The sequence below is a fragment of the Lutjanus erythropterus genome, chromosome 13 (genome assembly GCF_056507025.1).
Source record: "Lutjanus erythropterus isolate fLutEry1 chromosome 13, fLutEry1.hap2, whole genome shotgun sequence".
Classification (NCBI taxonomy): Eukaryota; Metazoa; Chordata; class Actinopteri; order Lutjaniformes; family Lutjanidae; genus Lutjanus; species Lutjanus erythropterus.
The window spans coordinates 34,069,117-34,084,728 of NC_139329.1; the positions used below are offsets into that span (position 1 = coordinate 34,069,117).

The window sequence follows — 15,612 nt, forward strand, 5'->3', positions numbered from 1 at the left end:
AATGAGAATGTCACAAAAGCAAAAACAACTTAAGCTGCACCACATGTTCAAACTGGTTTTAAGTTCAATGGGGTTTTTTTTACACGCTTTCTCTTCTAGAGATGCAAAACTAATTTGGATGATGCATATGACTGTTGGCGTCATGTTTGTCTATTTGACTTTAAGCAGCGTATGTAAATCCTGATAGTTAAGATTCAAATATCAAATGTCCCTTTGTTGTTTTTTATAAACCGTCTTTCTCTCTTCTAATTTCCTGTCTTTATCTGTATTAAAAAGAGAGCAATCTTGATTTCCATTAGACTGACGGTTTAAAACTTGTATTCATCAGTTTCCCTCCTGATCATTCTCAGTATCGACTGTTTGGTGTCTACGACGGAGGCAGCAGATATTCTATAAATCTGATCCACTGTGAACCTGTTGCTCATTTATCTTGTGGGTGTGACAGACACATAGTTATGACATAACAGTAGGTGTATAAAATGAGGAGGCGGGCACAAAAACTGCTATAAATCAATATCCTGCAACAAATACTGGCTTTGTGACACTCATCATGTTGCTCACTGTGACTGAGACATGTTGACTCACCTCAGCAGAAACTCCAGTTGCTTTTGTGTTCTTACAGTTCATGCAGGGCATTGAAAATGGCAGTATAAAGCACAGGGGTTTGTGATATTGTGCCCACCCACTATAAATAAACACCACAGCCACATTACAAACACCCACTCATGTCTAAGTGGATTACTGTGAAGAAAGCACTTGTTGAGAGAGGACTTGCACAGATGTATGCAGTCCTAGAAGTGCCTAATCTGGCCAGACTGCAGAGCAGCAGGCGACGGCTAACAAGGGTAACTGCCGATTAAGGTCAGTCTGCAGCACAGCGAGGCACAGAGGAAGACTAATAAACGCCAAACATCACCCAGATCACCATCCTTCAACTGTGCCACCAGGGAACTCTGTTGTCGTCACAGTCTTAAAGCTGATTCATGAAGCTGACTGCTCAGAAGACAGTGATGCATGAGTTTGTTTAGTTTTTCTCCTGTTTCACTGAGGAGTGCAGTGGAAAGGATGGCACTCATATCACACAAACAGGATTTTTTTAAAAAGTAGAGAGTTTAAAGCCCTGGAGCTGCAGGTCTCATCCTCAGCCTCTTCTCATCTGTCTGGACCAGGTTCAGCTGATCAGACTGTTAGTATCTGCAGCCAGTCACGTGACTCCGAGGTCCAAGACTGAACATGTGGGACTTCCTGCTGTTCACAACCAGAGGGGGAAGAGGACAGCCGAGCACACAACAGCCAGCCAAGCCAACAAACAGGAATATTCACTTACGTTTTTGTTGTTTCGGGGTCACGTGTGGACATGAGATTCTCCTGTTTGTTGTTGTTTTTGCATCATTACATTGTTTGTTCAACGGGAAAAATGTGGAAAAGTTTTTCTCAGGAAGGAAAGGTAAGGATTTTTATCGCTTTGTGACACTGACATCATAAACACATCATCACTACACATGTTCCTGTGTTTTAAATAACTTTATTAGCATTTTCAACATCACAGAAGACACTGAGCTAAAGGGAGAGAAATACAAGTAACATTGTAATGGGATTACTGCCAGTAATATGTTTATTTATAATATGTTTAATGTTTAACACAGACTGCTGACTGTTGAAGAAGTGCCAAACAACTGAACACATGGTGAGTTTATAAATCCAGATTTCCTTCACCCGTTCATATTTCATTTATAATTTTTTCTTAATATCTGATAGTCTGGATGTGATTTTAGGGCAGGGAGTTGCTTGTATTGACAGGTAATGAGCCTCTCTTTTTTAAGAAATAAAATCAAAATTGAGTTCAGAATTTATCTGCAACAATTTTGATAATGGATCAAGTCCTTTTTTAAAAAAGAAATACCAGAAATTCACTCGTTCAAGCTTCAATTTGGGTTCTGAATGTGAATATTTGCTGTTTTTTGCTGTCTATGATAATAAATTCTTTGGGTTTTAACAAAGCAAGACATTTAACATTTTATAGAACAAATAATTTGATTAATCAAGAACTGTTACCACTGATGCAGCATCTAAGTAGTTGACTTGTTTGGTGACAGAAGGAACAAATTAGCTGCGTAAATAAGAGGATCTTTTGATTGACAAATCTCCCCTTGAACCTCACAGGAGACGGACAGTCAGGAGTGGACAGAGAGCCAAACTGATGAGGACAGTGACACAGAGGACTTCCTGTGTGAATTCCATGTAAGAAATCCCTATTATCATCACACACATACAGACATTGTTGCACGTGAAGTTTTGATCAGAGCACAAGTTACCGGATGTTGGAATAGCAGTGCCGTACAGTAAAGTTTTGCTTTAATATAAAAAAATGAATAAATGTTAAATAACACTATAAGCTGTAAGCCAACCTAAGGACATAACAAAAAAAAATAAAAGTTTCTTTAATGTATTTAATATAGTTGCTCCTCTGAAGCCTCCATAACACATGCATGAAGAGGAAGTAAATGATTGATTAGACAAGATGTATTATATATGATTACACACATGATTACCACGTGTGCAGATCATACACAAGCAGGTTTAAAAATTTTTATAAATGTGTTCCAAATTCATGAAGACACACTGAGTTTTAAGTTCGTTCTCAACCCCAGAAACAGTTTGACAAAAATTTCTTAGCTCGAGGTCCATTTAGATTTCTTCAGCAACTTCTCATGGCCTTCATCAGCAAACACGTTTTTTGAGAGAAGACATAATGCATAATTTGTTAATATAATGAACATAATTATATAAACCGCTCTGTAAACTCTTTACATTAAGGTCCCTGTAATAAGTTTTAATTAATGGGTAATAAGGCCCTTATAACTTCTTTTAAGAGCTTAGTAAATGTTTAACAACAACATAAAAGTCAAGTTATTAAAACTGCATTACTCATAAGACTTATATTAATGTTCTTAAGCAGTCTGCAAACTGTTTTAATAAGTGTTAATAAATGTATTATAATCTAATAATGAGCATGCTTCTGATGTGATTAGTCACAATAGTCTTATTAACACATAAGTACACATAATTATGTTAATAAACATCTTATATGAACTCACAAGGGCTTGATTAACTCCTTTTATCTGCTTACAACTAACTTAAGCTGAGTTATAGTAAGTTATAAATCATTTAGTTGTTGTTGAGGTCAATAAGATAAAATGTTATGCACATTCATATCTTGAAAAACTTTGTTGTCACAAAGGGAATAACAGCCTCCTTCTCAGTCATTGTAGTAAAAAGCTGAGTGGTTTAATCTCTCGGCCCCCTGTGGTGCTGAGCTGTTTGGACCATAAGGTGAGTGTGTCGGTGTTTGTCTCTGCAGGAGAGCTGTGCCACTGACCTGTATCACCATCCTCAGCTGGACACGGACATAGACGCAGTCAGGACTTTGTATTCAGACTCTGCCATCTCTGTCAGGTCAGAGCATATTTTCTTATTCGTGGACTTGAAATTAAAGCATTGTTGCTGCTTTTATACACCAGACTTCTCCTTTCTTCTCCTCTGAAATAGTGAATATGGGTCAATCGATTATGTGGATGTTGACTTAAACATAAATCCAAACTTTTTGGACGTAAGTAAAAATTACAGTACAGTCAATACAGGTCCAATATATCAACATGTTTGCTTTTGTGGCACCTGTGTGTGTTTTAAGATGATTACACTGTTTGGTGTCAACAGGCGGACGTCGCCAAGGCCTGGAGGATTAATCCATCAGAGCCCATCATTATCCGTCTGCACTTCTCTCTGTCTCAGTATCTGAACGGACCTGGTGAGCATCAGCAACACCGCTGTTAATCAAATTCATGAATTTGAACTTAAATTTACTATAAGTCAACATGACGCCTGATCGGATGATGTTTCTCACCACAGCTCCTTCAGTTGAAGTCTTTCAACCATCCAACAGAGATCATTTCAGCCTGGGGAAACAACTTCAGAAGTGAGTGCTCATGCTATAATTTTTATGGAAGGGATAATTAGATTTCTTAAAGGTCCAGTGTGTAAGATTTAGGTGGATCTGTCGGCAGGATATGTTGGAAATGGAATATAATAGTAGGGTGCAAGTTATCCGCTTGAGACCCATCAGCAAAATGAGGTTCTTCCAGCAGAGCAGTCGTTTTTTATTCCTCTGTCAGTCACTGTGGATTATAATAACAGGATAAATCAGATAGAAGTTTGCAAGAATGCACAGAGATCACATTTCAAAAGGAATTATAAATAAGACGAAAAATATATTTTACCCTGAGAGAGGATGAAAGAGCTGCTTGGTAAGTTTCTCCTCTTGTTTTTTTTAGCTGATTCACTGTACAGTGCAACAACATGACAGACTGTAACCTTTACAAACCAAGTATCAAAATCAACACAAATGAAAAAACTAATTGTGATGGAAGAGGGGAAGAGTGATAGAAACAGAGCCTCTTCTTGCAGGGCAGGTGACGCCTGCTTGTTTGCTTGTGCATGTTTTTGCCACTGACAGGCTCAGATTGTTATGGTTTTTGTCTGATAGTAAGCAGGTAAGTAAGAAAAAGCTGTTTTATTGCTCTTGCCAAACTAACCAGACTCCCTTTGAAAATTTTAAACATCATCATTAGCTTCGTTCAAACTCAATGGAAACAAAATGTACTGACAAACTGTTGGTTCTGTTCCTCAGTATTCTCACAGTCTTCTCATCTCGGGAGTGGAAACACCTGACCAATGAGGGCATCAGGGTTCGACAGAAGAGCAGACAAAGCTGGTTCAGACCGAGTGGAACCATCAAGAAAGTTCGCGCAAGACTTAGCATCTGGCTTCCGCTGTCAAAGTAAGTTTCGATCCAACGGTTTTATCACCGATTCGGTCCGTTCTCGAGCCTTTGTTCACTGCTCCCCTCGCTCACTGTGAACAGGTCCGATGAGGAACCTGCTGTGAAACAAAGGATCATTTTACCTGCAATGAAACTGAACCGTTTCACCAATCACACAACTTCCTACACCATCAAGAATCCTGCAGGAGAGCTCTTCGCCTACACACCCAGCGGAAAGGTGAAGCACAAATAATTCAGAATACGCTTCTATGATGTTCACTTAAGTATTTCACGGTTGCTGCCGTCTATTTCCAAGTTTTTGTCTCCCCTGTAACTTACAAAGTAAATAAAAGTGTTTGTTCTTCCACAGAGGGTGGTGGTGTCAGCGGTCAAGTCATCAGCACAGCTCAGCACCAAACAGCTGATAGAGCTGCTTTTCTCCTCCCAGGCCATCGGTCACTGTAAGACCACCCCAACTCTGCAGCACGGCTTCTTGGTGCAGGTAAAGCATATTAAGTCAAGAAATATTTCTGTCAGAAAGTGAATTTCAAGAGTAACTGTACCCGGTCTCATAATCCAGTGACAACCAGTGGTAACCACGTCCTTTTTACACATCCTGTACAGCAGTGATTTAGAGTGGTGCCCTCGTGCAAAGGTTTTTCATAGTTTAAAAAGAGGCAAACACAATCTCACTGGGATGACAACAATTCACTCAAACATTTTTACATATCCACCTTGCGTAACCATGGAAATTACCAAAAATAACTGAAATACAGACAAAACAATCTCACCACAAGCTCTACTCAACAACTGTTCTTTTCCTTAGACTTAACTTTGAGCACTTTTTGTGCACTTGTGAGTGCCAAGTTGTCTTAAAAGTTTACATTTACATTTATTTATTTGGAAGATGCATTTGTAGATTAGTGACTAATGGGAGATGAGAGAGAGAGAGGTGGTTGCAGAGAAAAAGTGTAAGATCCTTTTTGTTTTACTGAAAACAGCTGTTCAACTCTGGTTTGGTTGAAATAGATCCCTAATTCATAGAGTCAGATATGAAAATATTCTGGCTATAGATGCTCTTTCTCCCCCAGTATTTTAAGGGTGATAATGTTGACTGATATTATCACAATGGGTTACACAAAATGACATGATTACACTACTGAAACCCTCACAACCTTCAGAAATGTAGATTTCTTAGATAAAGTCACAACAAAGAAGCCACCAATTTTAAAATAATTTGACTGGAATTTATATTGAAATTGATAGTAAAATGTTCTAAAATGGCTTAAAAATGCAAACACTATTTTAATTTTAGTTTTGGCTCATCTGGAGCAGACAGTAGGACAGAAAGCAACATGTTTTCCATTGTGTCCACAGATAATGAGGTACGCTGAGCAGAGAATCCCCACGCTGAATGAATACTGTGTTGTCTGTGATGAGCGTCATGTGTTTCAGAACGGCCCCATGCTAAAGGTACACTCCTACAGATAAATTTACTGGTGGTTTAGCGGATGATCTACTGAAGCAAAACTAGGAATTCAGGCATAGATACTCACTATTGTGCTTTGTGTGTGATTGTAGCCTGCAGTTTGCACCAGGGAGCTCTGTGTGTTTTCCTTTTATACGCTGGGTGTGATGTCTGGAGCTACTGAAGAGGTTGCCACTGGTGCAGAGGTTGGTAACACACACATTCATATTCTTATAGGCACTCTGGATGGTCTTAATATAAGATTATTGTGTTGAAGTTGTGTCTGTTCTACAGGTAGTTGACCTGCTGGTGGCCATGTGCAGAGCTGCCCTCCAGTCTTCACGCAAGAGCATCATATTTGAGCCGTACCCTTCCGTTATTGATCCATGCAACCCCAAAACCCTGGCCTTTAGTCCGAAGGTATCCTACTGCAATTTATGATGTAATGGGGAAATCATTTCTCAGTTCTTTTCTTCTGCATTCATATATTCTTTTGGTTTGGCAGAGAAAGAGCTACGACAGGCTGCAAAAAGCTCTGGACAGTGTTTTATTAATCAGGAGGATGGCACAGGTAATCTTAAAATAAATCCCTCGTCTGAGAATAATCTGAAATCTGGTGAACGTTTCCTTGACAGCTGCATTAATGTCAGATGGATTAAATTGTCTTTTATCATATCCAGGGTCCATATTCTGAAATAAAGAAGCAGATGGACAAGATAGACCCTCTCGCTCATCCTTTACTACAATGGTGAGTGACACAATCTAAACGAGCCTTTCACTCAGATTTTTATTCTGTTTTATGAACTCGATGCGTCATTAAATTTCTCAGATTCACATCCAGGTGTGTGTCTGTATGTTTGTAGGATTTTAGCGAGCAACAGATCGCACATTGTCAAGCTTCCGCTGAACAGGGTATGATAGAGTAGTTCATAGATATAATCTGATGTCTTAAAGGGACATGTCACCCCAAAATCAAATGTACTTATTTTTCCCCTAATCAGTAGTGCTATTTATGCCTCTAGATTGTTTTGGAGATGTCTGCTTTCACTCAAATACAAAAACTCAACATCAGTGTCTCTTTCCAGACATCATGACTTGATTGCTCAAGATAATCGACAGACCTTGTTGTGAGCAGTTTCATGTCGGAAGTGTTTGCTTTCTACCGAACTACAACCCAGGATGTTCTAATTACCAACTTGTCAAATGCAGATGTTTTGTCGTCAGCGCTTGGCAACTCATACAGATGCATATGGTATCCATTACTGGCAGAAAGACGCGCCAGACTTTCAAATGACTTGAATGCAAACCTATCAGAGACATATTGAGCTTCTAGCGTAGTGTAAAGAGGGAGAGAGTCTGCATTTGGACAGGTGAGGTGGACGCCCGGCTCAAACAAACACAGGAATTTCATCCATATGAAACCAATGTAATTGTTTTATGTGCCCCATGTGACATAACTTACTTATTGTAACCCCATCCTAAACCTACCAAAGTAGTTTTGTAGCCTAAGCCCACCCAAACTGATGCAGTTCACAAAATTAACAATGGGTTAAAAAGTCTTGCTGGCAGCGTGTCATACAGCTGTGAAAGGGTACTTTCTGCATCAGTATGAAACGCTGAGGTACGGTGACAAATCATGGGTATGTAGTGAGTTCGGATGAGAATGCATTGGCCAACGCTATCACCAAGCAGAATGAAGCGTGCATCTACTCATGGACGAGAGACTTGTGCGCACGACGACACTGGATGTAAATAAAAGGTCACATATTATGCAAAATATAGTTTTTCATGATTTTTCAACACACATATGAGTCTCTGTTGTGTCTAAAGGGGACATTCCTCTCTCTTTATAGTTTGCGCCACCTTTCAGAAAATGTGCTCCAAAACACCAGTCAGATTTGCCTCCTCTTATGATGTCATACCACCTCCAGCTGGGTGACTGTCTTGCTCATTTTCAGTCTAAAAAAAGTGTGCACTGTTTTGCGTTTTTTGGATATGCAGAGGAAAGATGGATTATGATCACAGGTGTGCAGAGTGACGGACGAGTGGAGACCAGTGAAAGATTTGTTTGAGTGTGGCGACGCCGTGGAGGAAAGAAAGAAGATATTTAGGTTTTTGAAATCTGCAGGATTAATTATAAGATGGTAATGGAGGAGGAAACGTGTACGGTTAAAGCCAGAAGGAGGCAGTAATGCAACATAACTGAAGCCAACTGCTGTAAGAGTGTAGAAAATAATTCCTACATGAAACTTCTCACAACAGAATAATTTTGATTTTGGGGTGAACTGTTCACTTAACACAATAGTTGCAAGTTTTACAGCAGTAGTAGTTAATAGTTGGCCTTTATTGAATTGTAAACTTTTTTTTTCTTATTGTTTGCATCATCTGTTTTCTTTTTTCTCACTTTGCGCACAAAAGCAACTGAAGTTCATGCACACGCCCCATCAGTTCCTGTTGATCAGCAGCCCTCCATCCAAAGAGGCTCGTTTTCAAACTGCCAGGAAGCTTTATGGCAGCACCTTCGCTTTCCAGTGAGTAAAATCAAAGCTGTGCCACTGATAGAAAACCTGCATATCAACACTCACAGAAAATGATTCCTGCTTCACACACTTTCTCTATTTTCTCTTCTTTCAGTGGTTCCCACATAGAAAACTGGCACTCTATTTTGAGAAATGGGCTGGTTAATGCCTCTTATACAAAATTACAGGTATGAAAATACAAGTATGACAAAAAAGTTTTGTATTATTTGAGCTAAATTAACACAATCCCTTAAATCAGGGATGCACAACATTGATTTTTGTCAATACTCAATATTTTCCAACTAATTTTGTCTGATCAGAGATTCTGATATATATACAGACTTTTTTTCGTATAATTGCTGAGAACATCAAGTCTCTCCTGTAGTATAATGAACTCCTTCCTTGTGGATATTTCAACAGACTTTTGAGTTTTCTTTTTTCTTTTTTCGCTACAATCTCTCTCTTTTCCTTTTTAAGCTTCATGGAGCTGCATATGGGAAAGGCATCTATCTGAGTCCCATCTCCAGCATATCATTTGGATATTCTGGTATGAATAAATGCACATTTTTGATGATAAAAAATTACCAATTTACACAAAAATGAATTCTAATATTTTTTAATCCTTCTGCCGTGTTCAGAGATGGGTAAAGGGCGACACCAAATACCAACCAAAGAAGAACTCATAAAGAAATACAACCAAATAAATAAAATCAGTCAGGTAGAGAATCATTCAAGTTGTCCAAAATTTGCAGATGCAAACAGTGCAAGAGCATCTTCTCTTGTTCTTTGTATCTCACTCTGTATCCTCTCCTTGTTTTTAGGAACAGCCGGGGCAAGCCAGATTTCTGCAAAACAGGAACCTAAACTGCATCGCTCTGTGTGAAGGTAAATTGAGATAATATGTGCGTGTTACAAGCAGCCTTGATTTTGTGGCATTGTTTCATACAAGCTGTTTGTGTGTCTTGACAGTGATAACTTCAAAGGATCTTCAGAAACATGGGAACATTTGGGTGTGTCCGATATCTGACCACGTGTGCACACGTTTCCTCTTCGTGTGAGTACAGCATGGAGCAGCAGCAGCCTTTCCACCACTCGGTGTAATTAGAAATTTCAAGGCCGTATTTCGGATCTCTACAACGCTCTGCTTTTCTTTCTCTCAGGTACGAGAACGGCCAGGTGGGAGACGTCCACATCAACACTCAGGAAGCCAGGATCCACAGGGAAATTTTACAAGTAATTGCTTCAAGGGCGTGCTGAGGCTTTGAAGCAAGAAAAAACACTGACTGAGAATATGTCTTGGTTTCTTTGTGTTTAAATTCATTATGTGTGGCTTTTATCAGTTTGACAAGTGAATATAAAACAACGAGCTGCTTGATATTACATTTTTCAGCTTTTGTTTGAGGAAAGAACTCAAAGGAAGAAAAAATACCACAACAAAACTGAAGATAATCTCTTCTTTATGCTATCAATTGCACTAATATTAGATGGATGAAACTCAGTAGTTTGTTGTTATCGCACACCTGTAAAAGCTTTGTTTGCCTTATTTTTTAATTTGTCATAACTGTATACTATAAACATGGATGGATCACTGAATGGGCTCAGACCCGGGGGCCTAAATGGTCAGGGGGTCACTGGGCCAGTGACCAGGGGTAACATTTCTTGCTGGAAAGTCAATCAGACAACCACAAAGCTATGCAAAGCAAAGAGACACAAAATGACTATAAAGAGACACAAAATGACTACAAAGAGACTGAAATTGACCACAAAAGGCCACAAGATGGCCACAAAGAAATGCAAATTGACTTCAACTGAAAACTTTTTATCTGGATCTCTTGCTCTTGCTCCCGGTGGAGAGCAGGAGGCTTTATATCTCTGTGTCCAGGAGCCCATTGTCTCATACTGTAAACAAATATTTTATACATTTTTATAACAATGCTTTTCTAAATAAAGGCTTACAATGTTTGCTAATTTTGTTAAATAATTTTGGTCTTTTCCCTTTACTTGTTAATGCAGATTGCCCATAGCTCAGAGGTTCTGTTTTTTGTGTAATACATGTTTTGTACCACTAGGTGGAAGTGTAACCAATGGCAACCACAGGGCCAATAACACCCCATAACTGCCATGCTGTAATTCTAAATGCATGTAAGTGGAGACTGCTGGGGATTAGATCACACAGTGAGCACATTTAAATTTTGGGTGTTGACATGAGCCTGTGTTTTTTACAGCTCTCTTTATCATGCTTTTTTTTTCAGAGTGAACAATGACTGAGTATAAATATAGAGAAAATTACCTAAGAATATACAAACAGTCAGACATGAAAACAGAGGAAAACACAGATCCTGTAGAATTTGTCCTCATACTCTTCCAGTGAGAATTCAGCTTTTTAGATGCAGATGCTGCAGTACATCTGCATGAGGGCAGAGTGAGTTGGAGCCTGTGGTTACATCCAGTTTAATAATATCAGTCTGCATACTGGAAGTAGATACAAGTGTTATCATGTTATATTGAAACCTGGTATGGTATCAGATCCTCTTACTCTGAAGACTATTCAAATTACTATAGATAAGTCATTTATTTGAGTAATTGTACTTTTGAGTATTTTTAAGGCTGTAATTTTACTTGTACTTAAGAATAGATTACACTATGCAATTTACTTAGTTACTTTCAACATCATAATTGAGCACTGTTTAGGTCCACAATTTAAATTTTAATATCCAAACCTTTCAACTGTATTTTATAGCTAATAAGACTATCCAGTTGCAAATAGGCCAATGCAAGTCATTAATAATAACAACAAAAAACAACCAGCAGCTGGGAGTAATTTAGGCTGAGGATTTAGAGAAACAGAAACTCCTTTTGACTTTTCTTTTTAACAGAATATTAACACCAGTAGTTTTGCACGTAGTTGAGAAATATTTCAGTACCAGTAGCTCTCCTTGAGTACAGATTTTCAGCGCTCTTTCCACCACTGGTTATATTCTACAACACTGGTCAACTGCGCATAACACACCAGATGTGTCATATGAGTCACACACAAAATATTCATGTGCTTATACTGAAAAAAAGGTCATACAAAGAAGAAACTGAGAGATTTTTTGGCACATGCAGCAACGCACCACAGTCATTATCCAGATGTTTAACCATGATGGCAATATATTCACTGATGGATTCTCCTGGGAATCAGTTGTGATTTGCTCTGAGCTACATATCTTGACAGCACCAAGAACCACATATTTGTGCTTGGGTCAAACAAGTAATCAAAATTAATTGAAAATATAATGTGACCTACTGCCACACAGGAAGCGCAATATTTGTTAAAGGCAAAATGTGTGTCAAAATACCACTTTTAATTTAAATATTGTTGTCCTGGCCTACGCTATATTCTACAGACTTAACAAAAAATCTTTATTTGATGTATATCCCTCCAAAAATCACACCATAACCATGTTAATGATAATGTTTTTCAATAAGAATTATAATAATGACGTAAACTTTGTCACAATCAGATTTGTTTTCAAAATCGTTCAACTGTAATTTGTGCTGATTGTTCAAGTCAGTGAATATCATGGAGTGCATACCATCCTGTGAGGCAGAAATGCACCATTATAACAGTATACTGGTTCCATATGAGCCACACAGCTGCCCCCCCCTCCCCCCCCCCCGACCTCCTCACTTGGCTCAGCTCCTTTAAAGAAAAAAAAAAATATAGGAAAACACCTGTGTTTGCATCTGGATGCAGATATTTTCCTGTAAGTTCTGTTTTTTTGTTTTTTTTTTATGGTTCCATGCAAGTTTGCCAGCAGCTCCAAGGTATGATTGTCCTCAAATGTCATTGATTCAAAGGAGGCAAAAATGATGTAGCAGGCATTTTCTGGGTCAGCCCAGCAGGCTGCAGGACTGAGGGGAGGAGAACTGCGAAGTAGCTGTAATAGCCCAAAGGAAGACACTTCTCGAAGACCATATGGCTCTCTGATGATAGTGCAGAGGGGAAGTTGTCTTGAAAAACGTGATATCTTGTATGTCGTTGCCATAATTATTATATTGTTTCTAATCTTTTATCTTTACCCCGGTGAGATTGTAGTTTGGTGTGATATCTGCAAAAAGGTGCATCAAGAATGTCAACAATCAAAACCAGTTCAGCTGAAACAAAAGATTGTTTCGACTGCATGCCTTGTTAAATCTCATTAACTCTCGTTTATTCATCCATATAATTCAAGCAACCACATGGACAAATAACAACTCCGAGCCCTCAAGGGTTTAACAAAAGCTCCCCTCCAAAACCCACAAACTAGAATGTGACAGACATTATTAAATGTTGCATGTGCCTTTAAGAGCACTATGTCCCACTCTACATGTCTCTCTCTGAGCCTCATATGTGTTTGTTGGCATCAGCTGTCCTCAGTGCTGAATAGAGCAAGGACATCTTTTCCTTCACGTCAATGGGATTAGAGGAAGAAATACCCTCTTCACACTGCTGGCTGTCATCTCAGTGCTCTGAAGACAAAAAGGAAATGCAGTATGGATAGAGAGGACAGAGGGAAGATCACGATAAGTCACAAGTTTGGATTACAAAGATGATCAGTTTTTAGTTTCTTATACTAAATGGACAAGAAATGTGATTGTCAAGGGAGATATGTGCAAATAATCCGGCTGCAGCATCCTGAACTGTAATTTCAAAACCATGACTGAACCCAGGGGTCAGATGAAGAGTTCAAATGGTGCAAGCAGCACTGTGATGGAGCAGCAGTCTGATGTCCTGTCTTCGTCTTTGTCTCCAAAACTTGGCAACTTCAGGAGAGTCAGCCGCACAGAGGACACCGGTCCCTATCCGATCCCCGGCCTGGCAGCAGACATCCTGCACATGAGAGTCAAAGAGGGAAGCAAGATCCGCAATCTGCTGCGGTTTGCAACAGCCCGCATGCAAGGGGAGAGCAGCGGGACATCCCTGAGACAGGTGGTCTTCACCGGCTCAGGTAGAGGAGTCACCAAGACCATCACCTGTGTGGAGATCCTGAAACGTAAAGTGGGAGGGCTCCACCAGGTGTCCAAGCTATACTACAAGACAGTGAATGAGGTGTGGGAGAGTCCACAGCAGGGAGCGGCGGGTGTAACCGTGCAGAGGACAGTCCCTGCTATCTGTATCCTGCTCTCTAAAGACCCTCTGGATCCCCAGGAGCCGGGATACCAACCTCCCCAAACCCTGATTGTCCCCACAGAGGACGCAGAGAGACGCAGACCAGCTCTGCACAGGCCGGCATATAGTCCCTCCTCACAGCACACAGCCAAGAGAGTTCGCCTGGATGACTGGAGTGTTTGTTCTCCACCAGCGTCCAAAGTCTGAAGGCATCATGTGAAATAAGAGACAATTAACTGCTATATAAGCTTGGTCAGAGGGTTGTTTTATCATGTCTTTTTAGCTGCATTAAGTTTGTCTAAAATATGAAATACCTCTGAATTTTAACTTTTGTATTTTTCGTCACTAAAGTGAACAGTTGCCTCTGCCTCCAATGGCCAAACTAAAGACCTCTCAAATCCTGAGCTACAATTTTGCATAAGTATACAGCTTCACTGAGAATTAATAAAAGTGACAATACTCTGAATGATTTGTAGCAATGCTAGTGCATGTTGAAGTTTAAAACTGTCTTTTGCAACACTTGTAAGCACACTTGTAGTAATGTATGGCAGTAACATAAATAGTCACATTAATATTATTCTGATGCAAAAGGTTAACAAAGCACTGCAAAAGTCAAGTCAGTCACAGTCACTGTAAATACAAAACATCAAAGTTTGCATCAATAATCTTCAATCTGTTTTTTACTTTTGGAGGAAATTCGTGTAAATTATCAAGATCTTAGGAACAGAACATTTTGATTAGGGGTTGATTTTCATAATGACGCTGTCCTTTTTTTTTTTTATTTTTATGTAACCTCAACAGAATAAATAAATAAATGAGTTGCATCTCAATTTTAAAGTTTTAGGCTGTGTTGGAGAGTTTATGTGCAACTTTTATGTGCACAAAAGTAAAAACTTAGAAAAGAATAATAGAAGCAGACTAAACCTTTAAACCTGGGATTTTACAGAGAGAAAATATATTTTGATCAAAGTTAGTTAGTGTTTGTACTCAAAACATGTCATCTGGCATGTCATTTTGTGTTATAGAGAAATACAACCCTTATCTAAAATCTTGTGGTATTTATAAGTGAGTCATAACTGAGAAAAGGAAGTATCTACAACAGTGAAACTCAACTTGTGGCCTGTTGTCCAAGTCTATTTGTTAGACTCACAATGAAAAAATGGATTCACACTGTGTATGGATTCACACAGGAAGGATGGATTGATATACCAGTTTTGTATGATGGGATGAATTAGGCTGTCAGTAACAGATAAGACTGATCTTTGTGCGATGGCCTTTCAGGCTGTGCAAAGTGCAGTGGGTTCGGACAGTGAGCAATGCAGGGGAAGACAACCATTGACTGATAAGGAGCAAAAGTAACACAGAAATTAGGATAATTCTGATCTGAGCAATTTATGTTTATGACTTACGAAACATTCCAACATTTCAATGATAGATAAAGTTCCAGCTATGTTTAATGTTATATAAAGTCTTTCAAAAGTTACTTAAACATTTACAAATAAAAGGCAGTTATTAAATGCATATGAATATCTGATTAATCTGTCAGTCCTTGCACCAAGTTCATGAAGTTAATAAGTAAAGTTAATAAGTCAGTTAATTTGAAAACAAAGAATTTTAAAGAAAGATGAGTTATCTTCCTTTTAATGTTAATTTATTTGATCTAATACATAGT

General features: G+C 38.9%; 2 protein-coding genes across 2 annotated transcripts; both read left to right on the plus strand.

Annotated features, from left to right (window-relative positions):
* The first annotated feature begins 1,201 nt into the window (after positions 1 to 1,201).
* Positions 1,202 to 13,255, plus strand: LOC146316956 (protein mono-ADP-ribosyltransferase PARP6-like). The gene is made up of 24 exons (XM_084734859.1): positions 1,202 to 1,447; positions 1,647 to 1,687; positions 2,164 to 2,241; positions 3,362 to 3,456; positions 3,550 to 3,610; positions 3,718 to 3,808; positions 3,910 to 3,976; positions 4,688 to 4,837; positions 4,922 to 5,057; positions 5,190 to 5,321; positions 6,197 to 6,292; positions 6,401 to 6,493; positions 6,582 to 6,707; positions 6,793 to 6,858; positions 6,968 to 7,035; positions 7,151 to 7,199; positions 8,706 to 8,818; positions 8,922 to 8,994; positions 9,284 to 9,353; positions 9,445 to 9,524; positions 9,628 to 9,691; positions 9,776 to 9,860; positions 9,967 to 10,039; positions 13,199 to 13,255. Exons 2-24 carry the CDS (start codon positions 1,685 to 1,687, stop codon positions 13,253 to 13,255), a joined length of 1,926 nt encoding a protein of 641 aa, XP_084590985.1. The 5' UTR covers positions 1,202 to 1,447; positions 1,647 to 1,684.
* Positions 13,256 to 13,486: 231 nt separating this feature from the next.
* LOC146316957 (ribonuclease P protein subunit p25-like protein) lies at positions 13,487 to 15,605 on the plus strand. Its single transcript, XM_084734858.1, has one exon. The coding sequence runs from the start codon at positions 13,488 to 13,490 to the stop codon at positions 14,145 to 14,147; it is 660 nt and encodes a 219-aa protein (XP_084590984.1). The 5' UTR covers position 13,487; the 3' UTR covers positions 14,148 to 15,605.
* Positions 15,606 to 15,612: the final 7 nt, after the last annotated feature.